Raw genomic sequence first — 16,778 nt, 5'->3', positions numbered from 1 at the left:
AAAAAAAAAAAAAAAAAAAAAAAACTAAATTACAGTATCATACTTTCTCCTGCTGCTTTGACAGCAAAACTAAATATCTGCTGTGAAACTTGTTTCATGGCTTTACTACCAGGAGAGCCAGCAAGTGCAACCTCCTTCAAGGTTGGATAGATGGCCTCAAACCTTTCAGTGGCCTGCAAATAGTACAATGTCAAAAAAAAAAAAAAAAAAAAAATTGCATATTCTTTTCAGCATATTAGATAACAGCAACAGTTCCCGTGACTATACGGACCTTCACTCTAGTTGATGATGCAGGGAAAGTAACACGTAGAAGTGTTTCAAATGAAGAAGGCGGAATCAATCTCTCCCCCTTCCTGACTGCACCATTTACTAGAATAGTACGAGCTTTTGGAGAGGACAAAATTCTGCAGTAAAATGATCTTTCATGTTCAGGAAAGCAAAACTGGAAGGGGAGGGAGAGTGGAGGATGAAATATAATAGTTAAAGGGAAGATAGATGTATTGTGTGATTGTCCATGTATTCCCCCACCTTTCCACTAGCTGCAAAATTAAATCTCTAGACTGGGGATTACAACCTCTACCACTAACTATGGGCAAAAGGTTATGTGCCCATGCATAAAGCCCTATTGCAAGATCTGCTTGACAAGCCTGGCATGGGAATAAGGAAATCCAGTAATAAGAAGCATAAAAAAAGAAATTAAACACCAATGAATTATAAAAGACATTAATATCAATTCACCTGAACTATCATCCAGACAAGTACTGGAAGCTTGTCCTGTCCTTGATACTTTGAGTTTTCCCTTATTGTTGGCAACACGTGAATGAAAATCTCAGGTTTTCTTCGTAATACCATTGCTAGGACTACGAATATGGCAACCTGCTATGCAATAATATATTAATTCTTGAATCAAGAAAATATGTGAACTCACCCTCCCCCTCCCACCACCCATACAGAGAGAGAGAGAGAGAGAGAAGTTAAGTAAAAAAAGCAAATAGAAACTCATAAGCATCTGTGCAGCTTATTGTTAGTAAAAATTAGAAAGCCAATGATGTACAAATTTATGAAGGTTAAACATGTACTCCAGAATAATAAACGTGAAAGGACAAGTCATAGAAAATGAGTAAGATAAAATGAGGAAACGTCAACAAAAAACAAATATATATCAAGAACGTCAGAGAAGGATAATAGAGATGCATATCATGATCATCACTCTTATTCAAACAAAAAGTGGATTGCTTGCTTATTGTAAAGCTATCCTATTTACCAGTTGAGTTCATTATTATTATTACTATTATTAGGTATTATAGTAACAATCTATGTGGGATTCCATTCCTTGCCAAAGATGGCATTAACACTCTAATTTCATCAAAGAAACAGATTTCCTACGCTTTTCAGCCTCTGTTAGATCATCCTTGAAGTCCCTGCAGTTCGTTTAGCTTTACAAACTTCCAGAAACAAACAAGGTTGAAAACTAGTTAATAAGTATCGAGTTAATCAAGGTTGCTTTATAATATTACTTTTTAAGCTTATCTTTACATCTTCTGAATCTTTTTTTTTTTTTCTCCTTTCTTTCTGTTTTGCAGCGTTTTGAAACAGCATCATATGCTCAAAAAAGAATAACGGTACCTCCCTAAATTTACTTCACTTTTCTCAATACAAAACAACAAATTCTATTCGTTCTTGATATTTCGCATTTTTCACCATTTATTAGATCCAGCACCTAATCTTAACTAATGGAACCCTCAAAGGTTGTCAACGTCAGACCTTTTGAAAAAAGGAGAAATTGGGGGTTAGGTTCAACTTGAACCTCACAGTATCAGTGTTACACATGGACTGTGCCACCCAATATGAACAAACCAATGTATCATTATCCCTCCCAGTGCACATAAACTTCGAACAAACAAAGAGTGATGCTACCACTGATACCTGAGATTTTGACGAAGCATGTTGTGCTCCCTTTTTAGAGCCTTTGGCACTAGCTTGTTGAGCCGCAAAGTCAGCAAGGATGCTATCTAAAGACCATAAAACGAAAGAGTTGAGTGCCTCAAGAGAACGTTTATTAAGCCAATCAACTGACGCCTTATAGACATCCTCAGAAATATGCGAGAGGGGGGTCTGCAAAAGAGTAGATGCAACAATTAAGTTGTAAAGTGTACCATTTACTAACAAAAAAAAAAAAAAAAAAAAAAAAAAAAAAAAAAAAATTTCCTCTCGCATCCCTTTCCTAAAAAGGCAGCATAAAATATCCCGAACCTAACAAATCCATTTTTAAAAAGAATTAAATTACATAATATATGAATTTTTATATTTGGATGTGCTTCATTTTGTCCTTTTATTTGTTTGGTATGGTTCATACATTGTATTCATTATATTATGTAATTTTATTGCTTTAATAACTATTTTAATTTATGTTTATAAATATTACTTCTTCCTTATTTTAAATCTAAACTTACTTTTACTTTTGAAATTTAATTAAGAATTTCAGAAAAAAAAAACTATATACGTGTGTGATAATATAATATACTATAATATTAGTGTGGGTGAAAAAATCTTAAAATTTAAAAAGATATTATTCGGATGATAATAAATAACATATCTAAGATATAAATACATTATTTTTATTTATTTATATAAAAAGCATGTATTAATAACTCTAATTAATTAAAGATCATAATTTAATGTCCCTATGNAAAAAAAAAAAAAAAAAAAAAAAAAAAAAAAAAAAAAAAAAAAAAAAAAAAAAAAAAAAAAAAAAACTCCATCCATTTTAAGTCAGAGCTCATGAAGATAATGAATGTAAGTAAGCTCACACAATTGGAAAAACCGATAACTAGGCAGCAAATTATAAAAACTAGATTTTATTTTGCTTAAACCTATAATGCACCAAATATCTTCTAAAACTCATTATACTGCTCAAGAAAATCTGACAACTTCGATTGCTAATTTAGAAGAATACACTCACGTCACCCAAAATCAACGGCAAACAAAGAGAAGGTTCAAAGTTCTTGTTCACCCCCAAAACTGACCCTCTGATCCAACCAAATCCATGAACAGTTTAAAACACAGAATGTACATCTACATAATACAAAAACATTTTGCCGAAAGATGATTCTGCACCAGCACAAGGGATCTAAAGTATTAAGCAGAAGCAAACAGAAATGTTGATACGCAGATCTAAGAATTCACCCACTGAAGGCGAATTTCAGAGGAATATAACAAATCAAAGATCAGAAAACTCACATCAACAATCTTAGCTACTGGAGACTCCCTAAACATTTTCACCCATGGAAATTGAGAAGCGCTCACGTCCGAGAATGCGCGACCAAAATAATCCGCAAACCTCATTAGCTGGATATCCTGCTGAGTCTCGTACGAGCCCTATTACCAAACATTAAGATGGAAGAAGATGAGAAGAGTCAATAGTATTCGATCGACATCAAATTCTTTTCAAAACAAGCAGATCAATTTAGATCATTTAAAACAAAATAATGCATCATCGAGCAGATCATATCGCATTACCGACACATCGGCCAAAAACGCCAACAGATCGTTTACATCAATATTCGCAGCCGCCTCCGCCACCGAAATCTTAGGCTTTTTCGGCTTCTTTTGCTTCACCTTCTTGGCATCCTCGCTAGGCTTTCCGTTCTCCACACCCACTCCATCACTGTCCTCCCCATCCTCATCATCGGACCCGATCTTCGATCTAACCGGAACAGCCTCATCGTCGTAAACAGCAGCCGCCTTCTGCGCCTCAGCAATTCGGCGGCGTCGCTCCTCCGATTTCTGCTCCAGCGAGCGAAAAACGTTGTCCGCGCCGGGGACGGAAACGGTACCATTAGGCACGATTTTGGCGGAACCAGCATCGGCGGAGGGCTTGGCCGTCTTCCTCTGACGTTTGGCGTAGGTAACCTTCTGCCAGCCATGGTCAACATGGGCGTGAGAAATAGGGGCGTCAAGATCTTCATTTACAGGGACGGATTCAAAAGCAACGTGTTTGTCCTCCATGGCTGAGGGGTAGGGGGATTGTATAGTGATAGGGAAATGGAATTCAACAGAAAATCAGAAGAGATTTTAAGTGGGTCCAAAGAAAATTGAGATTGAAATGAAGAAGAAGAAGAACAAGCGAAATGAGGTGAACGAAGAAAAAAAAAAAAGATCGGAGGTCCGTAAGATATAATCGACAAAGTCGACTCAAGGAGGAGAAATTAAACTTATAGGGCGTTGACTTACTAGAAAGGCCCATTTATATCACCGGATTTACAGGAATGCCACAACCCGTAATTTTCGGAATCTCTAAAATTTTAATTTTTCTTTAAAATTTTAATTTAGGTTAAAAACTGTTTTGATTCCTTAATAATTTAGCATTTTATTCATTAGTTAAGATTTAGTATTTTCAAATTATTATTTAACCTTTAATCCATTATTTGATCTTTTCTTTTAGCAAATTTAAAACTTTTAATTAATAAAAAAAAATAAAAAAAATAATAATGTGGGTTGTAGATGATATATTATGTAAAAAGAGGGGTAAGAATTGTGGGCGGGGTATGCAATGCAAATTTGGAGGGTACACAAAATATGGTGTTTAGTTAACGTGTAGGAGCATTTGGGTTTTGGGGGCCAAGTGGTAGTGACCATAGTGGTAAGGGGAGAGGCTGCCTTACCTTTAGCGCCAAACATTCTTCAACCACAAGCAAGCAAAGCATGCTGTGGTGGCGCATTTCCATTTTTTACCCAAAAACAATGACCACACTCCCACTTTGTGTCTAATCATTCGATTTTTGTCTAATCATTCGGTTTTAATATTATAGTGCATTGAATATCGACCGAAACTTCTACCCCGAGCACACGCAATGGAGCCGTAGACAGTCAAGTAAAATCCAATTGACCTACAACCGACCTTGGTGGTGAGGAGGAAGTATTCTAAATCACTATTTCTCAATTGGGAAATAAGTTCGATTGATTAAAAGATCGATTTAAACCTAACAACAATTATTAGATGCCTTTTTTAAAGGTAACGACAATCATCATGTAATGTATTGAAGTGAAAATGCATATTTTAAACAACTCTTCAAATGAAAAAAAAGCTATCCAACGTAAAAATTTCAACACAATCCAAGTATTAAATTAGATGAAACCTTTTTGAGTTCTTTATTATGCACTTTCAACAACCTCACAAAAAGAAACTATGGAAATAAATCCTGATAGGGAGAACAAAAATAGGTTCACACATCAATACAAAACGTAATGCTAATGTAACTACAAATCTTTAGCATCAGAAACATACATACTGCTTACAGTAGTAGTTCATTTCCAGAGATTTCGTTCTTCGCTTTTTCGATCAATTTCGTTTTTTTTTTTTTATCTGGTTCGGTCTCGTATGTGGTTTGCAGTAGTTTCCCCTGATCAATTGATGTGCAAACAAATATTCTTGTAAGAGTCTTTGCATAAATGTGAGACAGATTAGCAGTTGTTCACATTGATGAAAGAAAACAATAGAAGGGAGAGGGAATCAACTTAACTGAGTTGTGAAGAAATTATATACATGCAATGTTCCATTAGGTTGAACCATAAAAAATTGAATGATTGTTTAAGGAAATTACAAGGCACATGAAGAGGCAAAACAATAGCTAACTACAGAATCATCCATGGATCACTCATCTTTAAAGAATCTACTAGTTCATCCCACCTAACTCCTAAGAGGGTAGCTAGCATGAAAACCTTGAAAACAAAGCACCTAATATTTTCTGTTCAGACCTATTACTGCAAAATAAATAAATAAAAATAAGAAGTTCAACAAAAATGAAGGGTGGAGATTCAAGCCTCTAACTATGTTCAGATTGGTAATTACTACAAAGATATTTGTGTTACTAGAAGTTAGGAATCATCCAAGATCTTGTAGGGACTACAATCCATTAGTTGAAACTATCACAAAACCTTCCCAAATAGAAACAAAGGGCACCCCGAGAACATATGATCCTAATCTTCCCTTCCACATAATTCTTAAACAAGAAGCAACACTTGAGGTCAAGATACGTTTGGGGGCATCTTTTATGGATATTCAGCTCAGATCTCTACACAAAGTAGCCGGAAGATAACAAAAAAGCATATTAGGAAAAGTTTCTGCAAATGGGAGGCAAGGCTAAATTGGCTTGAACTCAAACATTTGGCACTAAATTTTTTGGAATTAAAGAAAAAAAGGTCACATTTATGTTAAGAGTTTAAAATGCCTTTATACATAAAGTTGTGGACCAAAAAAAAAAAAAACAAAAAAATCATATTCAGTAATTTCCATTTCTTACTCAAACCAAAATCATTAATGGGATAAGCTCATTGAAGTTCTCCCTTGTTCAAACCAAAATCATTGACGACAATAAGATGGAGCTCATTTAAGTTTCACCAATCTCCATTCCTTACAAACAAAACTCATTTGTCGTTAACATCCCGAAAACTTATCAATAGGATATACAGCCAATCAGTATCCAATGGAAAAAAATTGGACTAAATTATGACCCTTTGGAAATAAAGATGAAGAGGATGCAAATTTGATTTCCCTTCTACTTGCTAAGCAATGACCTGACATCTGCCATCCTCCAAATGAATTTCCAAAACGAAACTCTTTTTCTTTGTAGCGGAGTTATAGTGTGAAAGAAGTAACAGTTTTCCTCACCCTTCTTTCGCCATTTTGGTTGGCACTTTGATCTTCCTAACATATCCTCTTTGAGGATAATCTCAGCAATTTGTTTTCATAAATGTTGTAGAGCTACTTTCATTTTGAGATAAGTTTCTTTCCTCATCTAAGGCATCCAGAGTAGCAATACTGTTAACATTTCCAAAACTCTTCTTTCACATTCTAATTTTTCCCTTTAGATCTTTCAGCTTTAAGATAGAAGAATGGCCCAAATAACCTAATATCTAGTAAACGGTTCCACCATGTTTTGCATACACGAAGGAACTCAGCATGAACCTACTGAACATAATCAAAACGAAAGGGAGTTCACCCATCCAAATTACCAACTTCAAGGAAAATTGGATAATAGTCAGATGTGCTCCTATTCAACCCCACTCATATGAAAATTTAGAAACTCGTACAGAAAAGCATAGGAGAAAGAATTTGACCAAACAAGAAAGACGAGCTTGCTCTCATGTTTGACCATGTAAAAGGCCTCCTTTTCTAGAGGGTCAAAAAGAGATAGAATTCTTCATGCTGGAAGTAAATCTATTACTACTTGAGATTATTCTCTCGATCATCTTACCACATTGAGATTACTCCCAAGACCCAGTTACAATCATGAAAACCTATCAAAACATAAATAAGGGTTGTTCAATAAAATAAAAAAGCCCCGATAGACCCAATGCATTGAAAGTAGTCATTTGCAATGATCTTGGAACTCCATGAAGATTCAACTAATTTTCTATTAACTTCTCTGAATTTTATTTCTTGGACAATAACAAAATTAGGATTAGATTACTATATAAAGTGTCTAACCAAACCACAGTGAGCTCTATCTCTCAAATGTCTACTTGTACTACAGATTTAAATCTTCATTAAACAGTAGTACCTTTAAAGCTCCTTCGGAAAAATGTTTGCTTTGCACCTTACAACTTTCAAGAATCCAAGGTGCTACAGGTATTTACATCTCCTCCTTCAAAGAAATGTGGTCAAAAGTTGAAAAGTCTATTGATTTGACTTCATAAAATCAACCATTTCCCTTTTCTTATTTTGAGGAAACCTCGGACGACCAAGAAACTTTCCTCTCCACCTTTAATTGAGAATATAAGGTTTGCATAGTATATTAAACTCGTTGAACATTACAGAGCATCTATCAACAAATATCCACTGACATGTTTCCATAATAGCCATGTAACTCTCTGAGGAGAAAAGGACAGTGTTGCTGGGACCAGCACCTTTGAAAACTCTATTTTCACTGAAAGAAAGCCACTAAATTTTCCTTTTAACCTTGATTTTATTCACATGATTCAGCCCTCTCACTGTGTAGTTTACCATGCTAATGCAATCATACCATTTAAACCTCCAAAAGAATCCAGCATGGTATTGACGGTTTTCTGTCCAAACCATTTGACCCCACTACATTTGGTTGACAAGCAAACTTGTATGATTTTAAATCTTTGGTGTATGGCTACCTGATGCATGTTGGTTTTGAAGGTTCCAAGTAATTCTAAAATGACAAGTGAAAGAGATTGTTTTTGACCTTATTCCAACCACAATAGCTAGGAACAACATAGGACTTTCGGAAGACAAGCATCCTATAGCTCAAACTTCAAATAAAAAATTTGAACAATCACCAACAAGTATTTTAAAGACAGCTATCTGGTTGATCAAAACCCTGAATTCTAAGCAATGCATTATCTGGATAAAAGGTGAATAATTCAAAACATTAACAAGTAATTGGAGGGCAGAATGAACATAAAATCAATTATTATGAAAGGACCTTCCAATAACTACTATCGTTATGTTCCCTTTTTATCGGGGAGGGGGGATACAAATTTCCCCAAATTAAAAGATACAACAAACGTTTAAATGAAACAAATGCCTAAATGAAGCCTAATGAAGCAAAGAAAATACAAGGCTCTAATCATCAAACGCCAAAAAAATGATCACAATACCATGGGAAGGGCATCTTGAGTTCCCACAAAACAATTCAAGGTAAAACATTACATGTGTCAATGTAGCGCGAAAGCCACCACCCTAAGTACATTAGTTTCAAGACTACCAAAATAATTCATTTTAGTTTTATTACTAAATCTTCTTAGCTGGATGCGCTGTGTCATTACATTAGCAAGAACTAGTCATGGACCTATCATGCCATCAAGAAAGATGCTAAGTATCAAATATTGTTTACAGAACATTAAAGATGTATTCTTGTAATCAACTGCAATGTGCTCTAAATAGAGGCAAAAGAATGTTTAAACAACAATATCACACAAATAGTCATCAGGTATTCAAGTGATTATGATTTCATAAGACAATCCAAAAATTAAAAAGAGAAAAAGAAAATACAAGTTTGGCTTAGTATAAAACAACGAACAAATGTCTCAATCAAACCTTAGGTAGTTGAAGGAGCTGAAACTTTGCCTTTGTCTGAAACAACCTGGTTCTCTTGTGATGGTGGTTGGTAAATTCGTGCTTTCCTCAAAATTTCAGCAACCACCCAACGTTTATGCTTGCTCAACGGCCTAGAAGGGTCTAGTTTAACCTGATATTATAAAATTCAATTTGTTTCATCAGTGGATTAGAAATTATAAACTTTCAAATATTAAAGTACCCTCGGTTCAAGTTCCAGAGAAATAAAAACGCGACAAGATTAATATAAATGAACATTATGCATTTGCAAATTGAACGAACAAACTCTTCAAACACAAAGAACACTCGCGAAAACATGCCAGATTCTTCAATATACGGAGAACATTAGCCATTTCATCCAGTATTACAGTGTAGTCAAGCAAATTACACGATATTGTAACTGAAACTCAAAATCGAGTCGAAAACATGGTTGATTAAATTGGAATGAAAAAGAAAAAATTAATTGGGGAGTAGAAATGGGACTGAATTCTCACCCTGTCACCAATATTGCACTGGTTGTTCTCGTCATGAGCCATGAACTTAGAAGTGCGCTTAACGTAGCGATTATAGAGCTTGTGATAAAACAATCTGTCCACTGCAACGACCACCGATTTCTGCATTTTATTTGAGACCACCATCCCCACTACCTGCTTCATCTTGCCCCTGAGATTGAAACCCCTAAAAAAAAACCCAACAACCCTTTTAAGCTCTAAGCTGCTGCAAACTCGAGGGTTTAGAAACTATCGGGCAGGAACGGCGTGCGGCGGGGCGGCGTACAGTGGGTGGTAGGGTTTAGAAAGGTGAGATACGTTGGTTATGATGTCCGATGACTGGTGCGCGTGCCAAGGCGATGAAAATTATAGAGAAAATTAAATAAAAAATAGAATGTAGATTGTGATAAAAATAAATAAATAAATAAATATATACCTAATTAATTTTTTATAATTATCTAATTAAAAGTTTTAATTTTTTTTTTTTTAAGTTAGACTGTTAGTAAAATGTATTTTTAAAATATTTTTTAATTTTAAAATTTTCATTAACATCTTTTTTTTAAAATGTAAAATTTTTAAATCGGAATAATACTCATAACCTTTATTAAAAATTAAAAAAAATTATCTTTATTTGAAAGGAACTAATGATTCCGGTGTATATACTAATAATAAGAGTTTTTTTTTTTTTTTAATACTTTTGACATTTTTTAAAAACAAAATTAAAAAAATATTAAGAAACTCTAAATCTTCGTCAAGATTTGAAAATCACTCCTTATATTAACAAGGTGCACTTTAATGACTCAATCCTAAGAACTTCATGGTTAAATGTGATTTGCTTTGAGCAATTTTATATTTAGTAATCTCCTAAAAAAATTCTAAGATGCATGTGATTGAAGTGACTTGATCATGTCATTAGAAGAATGCCGGAGCCATCAGATGTCAAATCATGGATATAGGTCGTTATAATTACCCTAGTGAATACGATAAGACAATTGTTCGAGAAGCTTGTTCATGACTATAGTGGAGAAACATATATCATATCCAAATTCTTTGAATGCACAATATTTTCTCGAGACCTAACTACATAAAAAATGATTCTTTTGACATACAAATTTGATGGCGTGTGATACGATAAACAACGACGAATGTTAATTCTAATTTCATATATTATCTCAAATTATGGTTTTCTTTCATAAATTTTTATAACTTATGTAGCTGACATTATCCTGACTTAAATTAAATATACATTAACATATCATTTATTGAGTATGGGGCTGTGTATGGAGGATACCCAATAACTTTCATTGGAATTAAGTACACAATTAATATCGAATATTACGATAGAATGTATGTAAGAAGCCAGAACTAATTCTCATGATCGTTCACTTGTATTTTACGTATATGACCTTTTAGTCGAGAATATAAATTTAATTGAGACGGGTGAGGCGACCAGTTGCAGAGAGATATAAGTGCAAATCCGAGACAAGCAGATGGGTGGAACAGTTGGGCAGCTGAGGTGAGGACTGTGCCTTGCCATTCAATCCATCTCTTGTAGCATTGGTTTTAGCCTTCCTAAGATTACAGCCATTTACTGCTATTATAAATGCATGAGGTTGTTGCAACTTCCATATTTAATTTCCTTCTTCTACCCCCTTTCATTACCTTACCTGTGTAATGAATAATATAATGGTTTTAATAAATTTCGGTTAATTTGTAGAGCTCAGCTCTCTTTAGACACGTCTTGAACCGAGTAAAAAATTCCTGTTTATAGAGATTGTATTCTCTATCCCGTTGCGCACAAAACTAAACCCGGACGAGGATTATATTTTTTTGCTTTCATTTATTCAATTAAATATGTTGAAGATATATATATATATTTTTTTTTTAATTTTAGAAGTTGTTGTTGGATGAAAGTCCAACGTCCTCGGCTCATTTCGAGAATGATCATGGGTTTATAATCAAAGAATACTGTTTTGATTAGCGAGAGACCTTTTGGGAATCCCAAAGCAAACCCATGAAAGGTGAGGCTCAAAGTGAACAATATCATACTATTGTGGAGAGTCGTGTTCATGTAACATGGTATCAGAGCATTTTTTATTTATATAAAAAAAAATTAGTTACATTATTTTTTTTTGGTAGTTGCCTGTAGTGGTGGATGTTTCATTTATAAGAGTTATTATGGATATAAAAGCTTATGGGCGTGACATGAGCTACATTAAAAGTTGGAAGGTCCCCGATATTTCCATTGCTTTCCTTAACCTACACATTAAAAATCCATATTTCCAAGAGTTCGAACCCATATGTGACGATTGGAGAGGGGAACGAGTGCCAACGAGGACACTGGCTTTGAAGGGAAGGTGAATTGTGAGATCCCACGTCGGTTAGAGAGGAGAACAAATTTTTTGTTATAAGTGTATAAAAACCTCTCTGTAGCAGACGCGTTTTTAGAGGAGGAGAGCTCAAAAAGAGGAGTCGGGTCATAAATGATGCGGTAGAATTTAAAGAGAGGGAATGGCATAATTGGTAATTTGGTGAGAATAGAATCCCAAATACAAAAGAAAGAAAGCCTATATTAATAAGGGCCACCCACCACCATTCCAATACCGAAAAAAAAAGGAGGAAGTAGTGAAGTAGTGAAGTATGAGTCTAATCACGGAAGAGGTGAAAGGCAAGGCGGACGAGGTGTACTATGGCGACAAGATCTCACAGGAGAAGACAAGGCTTCTGCTGAAAGAGGTGGGGCTTCCCAATGGGCTTTTGCCATTGAAGGACATAATAGAGTGTGGGTACGTCAAGGAGAGTGGGTTCGTTTGGATGAAGCAAAAGAAGGCCATAACCCACAAGTTCCACAAGATTGGGAAGCAAGTCACCTATGCCAAAGAGGTCACTGCCAATGTGGAGAAGAATAGGGTCAAGAATTTGACTGGTGTTAAGGCCAAGGAGGTTTTGATTTGGCTTACTTTGTCCGAGATCTATGTCGACGACCCGCCCACCGGGAATATTACCTTCCAGATCCCGGCTGGGCTGTCCCGGGCTTACCCGGTCGACGCGTTCGAAATTGAGGAGGAGGCAGGGACGGAGACGAAGAAGAAGAAGGACGTGAAAGAGGAGGAGGAGGTGAAGGAGGTGAAGAAGGAGGTGAGCAATGGAGGGAGTGTGGTGGTGAATGTGAAGGAGGTTTGAGATTGTTTGTTGTAGGGTTCATCACGTGCTACAATTGAGATTAATCTTTGTTGAGCCCTTTCATTCTCATTGGGTGATAATAATTAATATCATATTATAAGTTTTTATTTTCCCGATCCTAATCCTTTTCTCGAACTTCCCTATACTTTTAAACCGTAAGTGGTCGAAATGTGCAATGACCTATAACCATATCAAATTGGGCTTAGTCATAACTAATTGAAATAGATAGGTCCCGTTGAATTAAGCAAAATCAACCCAATTGGGCTTAGTCATAACTAATTGAGATAGATCGACCAAGTTGAATTAAGCAAAATCAACCCAACCAAACACAAATAGGTCGAGTTGAACTAATCGAGACCTAATCCTTTTGCATGTATCTTCTTCCTCAATTTCTTTTCGACGAGATTAATTAATATTGTGAAGAAATTTCAAGACGTCAATACATGTGAAGAAAAACCAACAATATATCGAAAAAATCAGCCAAAAAAATATGAGCTCGAGTTTTCTCCGCACTTTAGCTCGATTACAGTGGACATATTATTGGTGTTCTCGGTACATATGGATAATATTTTTCTTAATGGTTTCAAAAATATAATAAATAATTTAAAATAATAATGTAATTAATGGGTTAATATAGATTTATATTAAAAAGAAAATGGGCCTTGAAATCATTGGGCTAATTTATGCTAGGTTCTATACATTTGGGTCATGGGGTCATGGGTTCAAGTCCTTCCCATGCACATATTTTGACAATTAATATTGTCTATTTCATTCCTAAAGTTTCAAAGAAATATTTTTTAGAAATATTCGTTAATGTGGTTTTTTTTTAAGGTTTGAGCGGGTAAGGGTAATTTACGCTTTTGACCTTGAGTTTAGAAACCCAACTGTTAATAAATCGTGTTATAATATACGGTCTATTAAACTTATAATACATGACTACCACATCCCACGATTCTTAATGTTAAGTTTTGAACAATCAAGCTCGCTTCCAGTTACTTCACTCAACAAGTTTTACAACCATAATAATTGGCACAAAGCGACAGTTGTTGTCATGAGCTCCACTTCACAGAAAGATAGTGCTACAGCTTAGTTTAGCTCGCTGTTTCTAAGATTGCCAACTGATCAAATCGAAAGTAAAAAGAAAAAGTTCAAGAACAACTCGTATCTAATGAAGATGTATGATGCATGTAACCCGATCCGTACATGGTACAGTGTAATGGTTAAATGGGAAAGAGAATGGGTTGTTGGAAAGTATTATTGCAATGAAAGGGAAAGGCCACAATTATTGGGTTGGCTCTCGTGTGGTGTGGCTCTGCCCATATTGGGTCATGTGGGAAAGTAGCAAGGGACTGAGACATCAGAATTAAAGGCCAAATCATATCAAATTGTAGGGTACCCTCCTTATACCATACAATGACGTGGTTCGATCAATCTAAACAAAAATATATTTGTCGGTCAATTCCTACTTCTTGGGTCGAGAGTACATACCGAAATCAATCGAGCTGCTCTTTCCATTTGAGAGAGTTGTTCTAACTCTAGTACACGCTTGAATCCAATGTCATTTCATTATCTACACATTCAGTGAACAGGGTACGTGTCCTATTTAAAAAGAACGTCGACATCGTGCAACAATCACGTAAAAATGAATGAACGGGTATAACAATTAAAACAAATAGACGTCGAGTTGGAACAGTTTGGATCGAGATGAACAAAAAGATCGGTTATCGTGTGCGTTGAAAAGGGATGAATAGAGACAGAGAAAAGGTTAGGAGAGAAGAATTGATTGTGCAGCGTTCATGTATGGTCCTAAAAAATACAACCTTTCTTCATTATTGCTATTTAATTTCTTCTACCACTTGCTCTCTGCCTTCAATTCAATCATTTTAGTATTATAAATTCAATTCATGTACTATTTTTTTAACAAAATATATGTAATATTTTTTAAAATAATTAAAATGATTTTAGGAGAGTTTTTCATGAATTTTTTTTTTTTAATTTTAAACGTATTTTTTAAACAAAATATTAACGGAGAAATTTGGAGGGAATGACTGCGAGTCAAACCCTATGTGGGACAAAACGCACACTTCTGGTCACAGCCAGTCACTTATTTATTTATTTATTTATTATTATTATTATTTTTAATTTTTTAATTTTTAATTTTCTTTTGGTGTTATGTCGAAAGTCCTATTTTTCCATATTTTTATTATGTTATGAATTTTAAGGGACCTAATTTCGGGCTACCATTAAAGCCTCTTCAACAATCCAAATTTTCAATGTTACTTTAATTAAATGGTTTTAAATGATTAATGTTTATTTTTATAAAATGATTTTAGAATTATTAAATTACCAAAAAGGACACTACTTTTGAAAAAAAAGAAGAAGAAATAAGTTATTAGTTCTTGGACTATTTTTTATTTTTTTTATCAAAAATATTTATTTATAATAATTACAAAGTTTACGAATATTTAAGTCTATAGCAAATTTTAGGATAAAATATATTTAATTGATTTATCGTATCGGTCTTACTTTTAGAAAGAGGTCAAAAAGTCAGCATATGGGAGAATTCAGGAACCTAACCATTTATGTAGTTGGCTAACTACGAGACACGTTGACAAATAATTAAATAAGAATTAAATGAGATGTTTAATAGCTGGATCATTTTCATAAGAATCGTGAACTAAATATTATTTCAAATATCAATCGCATTAACTACTTTGACCAAAACTTAGGAAATAACCGGGTATTTTCTAAGATTGGATACACATTTTCATAAGACAAACCATATGGTAAACAAAAAAAAAATGAAGAAAATAAATGAAAAGAATAACATTTGTGTCCACTAACCTATGACTAAGAAAGATGCAAAAATAAAGATGTTATGGAAGGTCCCATCAAATTACCAAACAACTTGGCTTTGGTTGAAGAAATTATACAAGTCTAAGTTCCTTTATAAAAGTGAAAAAGCTAAGCTAAAAAAAGTAGAACCTCCTTTCTTTGGTTAGATTTGGGTGTTTCTGGGTGTTCGGTGAATTGTTGCGATGTTTGTATATACCTAAAACTAAGGGATTTTATATGTACGAAAACTTTACATAATTGTAGGATTTATTTATTTTTGGGTATGAGAATAATATTGGAACTCATGATACGACCTTGTGGCAGTTATCTATGTGTGTGCATCCAAATGATACCATCTCTCCATGATATGGTGTTAAGGTCGAGAAGGCGTGCAAAGATCGTGACAAGGAGGGATTATTAGCTACCGGGGGAGACGCACTCTTCATGTTCATCCGTAGGGCGGGTGAATATACCAAAATTTTACATCCACTAAATTAGGAACTAAACATATTTTGTATTGTTTAGAAGTCCAAATGTTGGTTTTGTGAAGCTTTGTTTTGAATTAGTGGTTGGATAAGGAGTAGTTTGCTTTAAAAGATGCGTTTGTTCTGTCATCTTTTTTATCTTTTCCACACTGTATTGATGCTGAAAGTACACATTATCATCTTCTTATCTTCTTTATCTTTACAAAAAAGTTCCTTTCTGTAAATCTACAAAAACAAAGCAGAAGAGAGCAAGACGACAAGGCTTCATATAATTGCACAACCGATCATATTCAAACCACAACAATGGTTGACTACAACAACAACAACAACAACATCTTCAGCCTGCCTCCTTTGTGTTCTCTTCATTATTTGCAATACCCATTTCACAAAATGGTCATCAAAGTTAGTCAAATTTGTCCTCTTCTTCATACACCACAACAACAACAACATTGAAATTAACAACCTTTTTCATGCAAAATGGAAAAGGATTGAGAACCACTTCCCTTGATTTCCTCATCAATGTTTCCCATTTCTCCCTCTCTCTTGTCTTTTCAAAATTTCAACCCTTTTTCTTCTTCTAGTAGAGTATGCTTTTGTACTAATCTCCCCCCAACCCCCAAATATTAGGAACTTCTTTGACAATTGAATTGTGTTGAATCAAACCTTGTGGGGTGGGTGGGGGGGGGGGGGGGGGGGGGG

At 34.7% G+C, this 16,778-nt stretch overlaps 4 protein-coding genes across 7 annotated transcripts in view; 1 reads left to right on the top strand and 3 right to left on the bottom strand.

The window, feature by feature from the left end:
* The window catches only part of LOC111447580, a 5,480-nt gene extending 1,289 nt beyond the window's left edge, over positions 1-4,191 (bottom strand). Inside the window, exons 1-7 of the mRNA XM_023086822.1 lie at positions 3,520-4,191; positions 3,241-3,378; positions 1,927-2,115; positions 739-876; positions 529-647; positions 272-404; positions 44-173 (exon numbers count right to left, since the gene is read on the bottom strand). Of these exons, the coding sequence (XP_022942590.1) occupies positions 44-173; positions 272-404; positions 529-647; positions 739-876; positions 1,927-2,115; positions 3,241-3,378; positions 3,520-4,008 (1,336 nt within the window). The 5' untranslated portion in view covers positions 4,009-4,191. The remainder of the gene's footprint in view (positions 1-43; positions 174-271; positions 405-528; positions 648-738; positions 877-1,926; positions 2,116-3,240; positions 3,379-3,519) is intronic.
* A 929-nt stretch (positions 4,192-5,120) lies between these two features.
* On the bottom strand, positions 5,121-9,948 carry LOC111447872 (30S ribosomal protein S17-like). Of its 3 annotated transcripts, XR_002711332.1 has the most exons (4): positions 9,580-9,948; positions 9,068-9,218; positions 7,563-7,646; positions 5,121-5,402 (listed from the first exon to the last, which is right to left on the bottom strand). XR_002711332.1 is itself a non-coding variant. In XM_023087240.1 (3 exons), exons 1-2 carry the CDS (start codon positions 9,739-9,741, stop codon positions 9,069-9,071), a joined length of 312 nt encoding a protein of 103 aa, XP_022943008.1. In that variant the 5' UTR covers positions 9,742-9,948; the 3' UTR covers positions 5,121-5,413; position 9,068. The 3 variants fall into 3 exon arrangements, 2 of the variants coding, with proteins under 2 accessions (XP_022943008.1, XP_022943007.1); XM_023087240.1 differs by lacking the exon at positions 7,563-7,646 and having other exon boundaries at positions 5,121-5,413; XM_023087239.1 differs by lacking the exon at positions 7,563-7,646.
* A 2,229-nt stretch (positions 9,949-12,177) lies between these two features.
* LOC111447611 lies at positions 12,178-12,877 on the top strand. Its single transcript, XM_023086866.1, has one exon. The coding sequence runs from the start codon at positions 12,217-12,219 to the stop codon at positions 12,757-12,759; it is 543 nt and encodes a 180-aa protein (XP_022942634.1). The 5' UTR covers positions 12,178-12,216; the 3' UTR covers positions 12,760-12,877.
* Positions 12,878-16,323: 3,446 nt separating this feature from the next.
* The window catches only part of LOC111447725 (auxin efflux carrier component 4-like), a 4,849-nt gene continuing 4,394 nt past the window's right edge, over positions 16,324-16,778 (bottom strand). For both annotated transcript variants that reach the window (XM_023087030.1, XM_023087029.1), the window contains exon 8: positions 16,324-16,751. The gene's annotated coding sequence lies outside the window, so the exon portion shown is untranslated. The remainder of the gene's footprint in view (positions 16,752-16,778) is intronic.

Source organism: Cucurbita moschata, unplaced genomic scaffold (assembly GCF_002738365.1).
Source record: "Cucurbita moschata cultivar Rifu unplaced genomic scaffold, Cmos_1.0 Cmo_Scf00009, whole genome shotgun sequence".
In the NCBI taxonomy this organism is placed as follows: Eukaryota; Viridiplantae; Streptophyta; class Magnoliopsida; order Cucurbitales; family Cucurbitaceae; genus Cucurbita; species Cucurbita moschata.
Note: the sequence above shows the minus strand (reverse complement) of the source record. Positions and strands in the feature narration are given on the sequence as shown.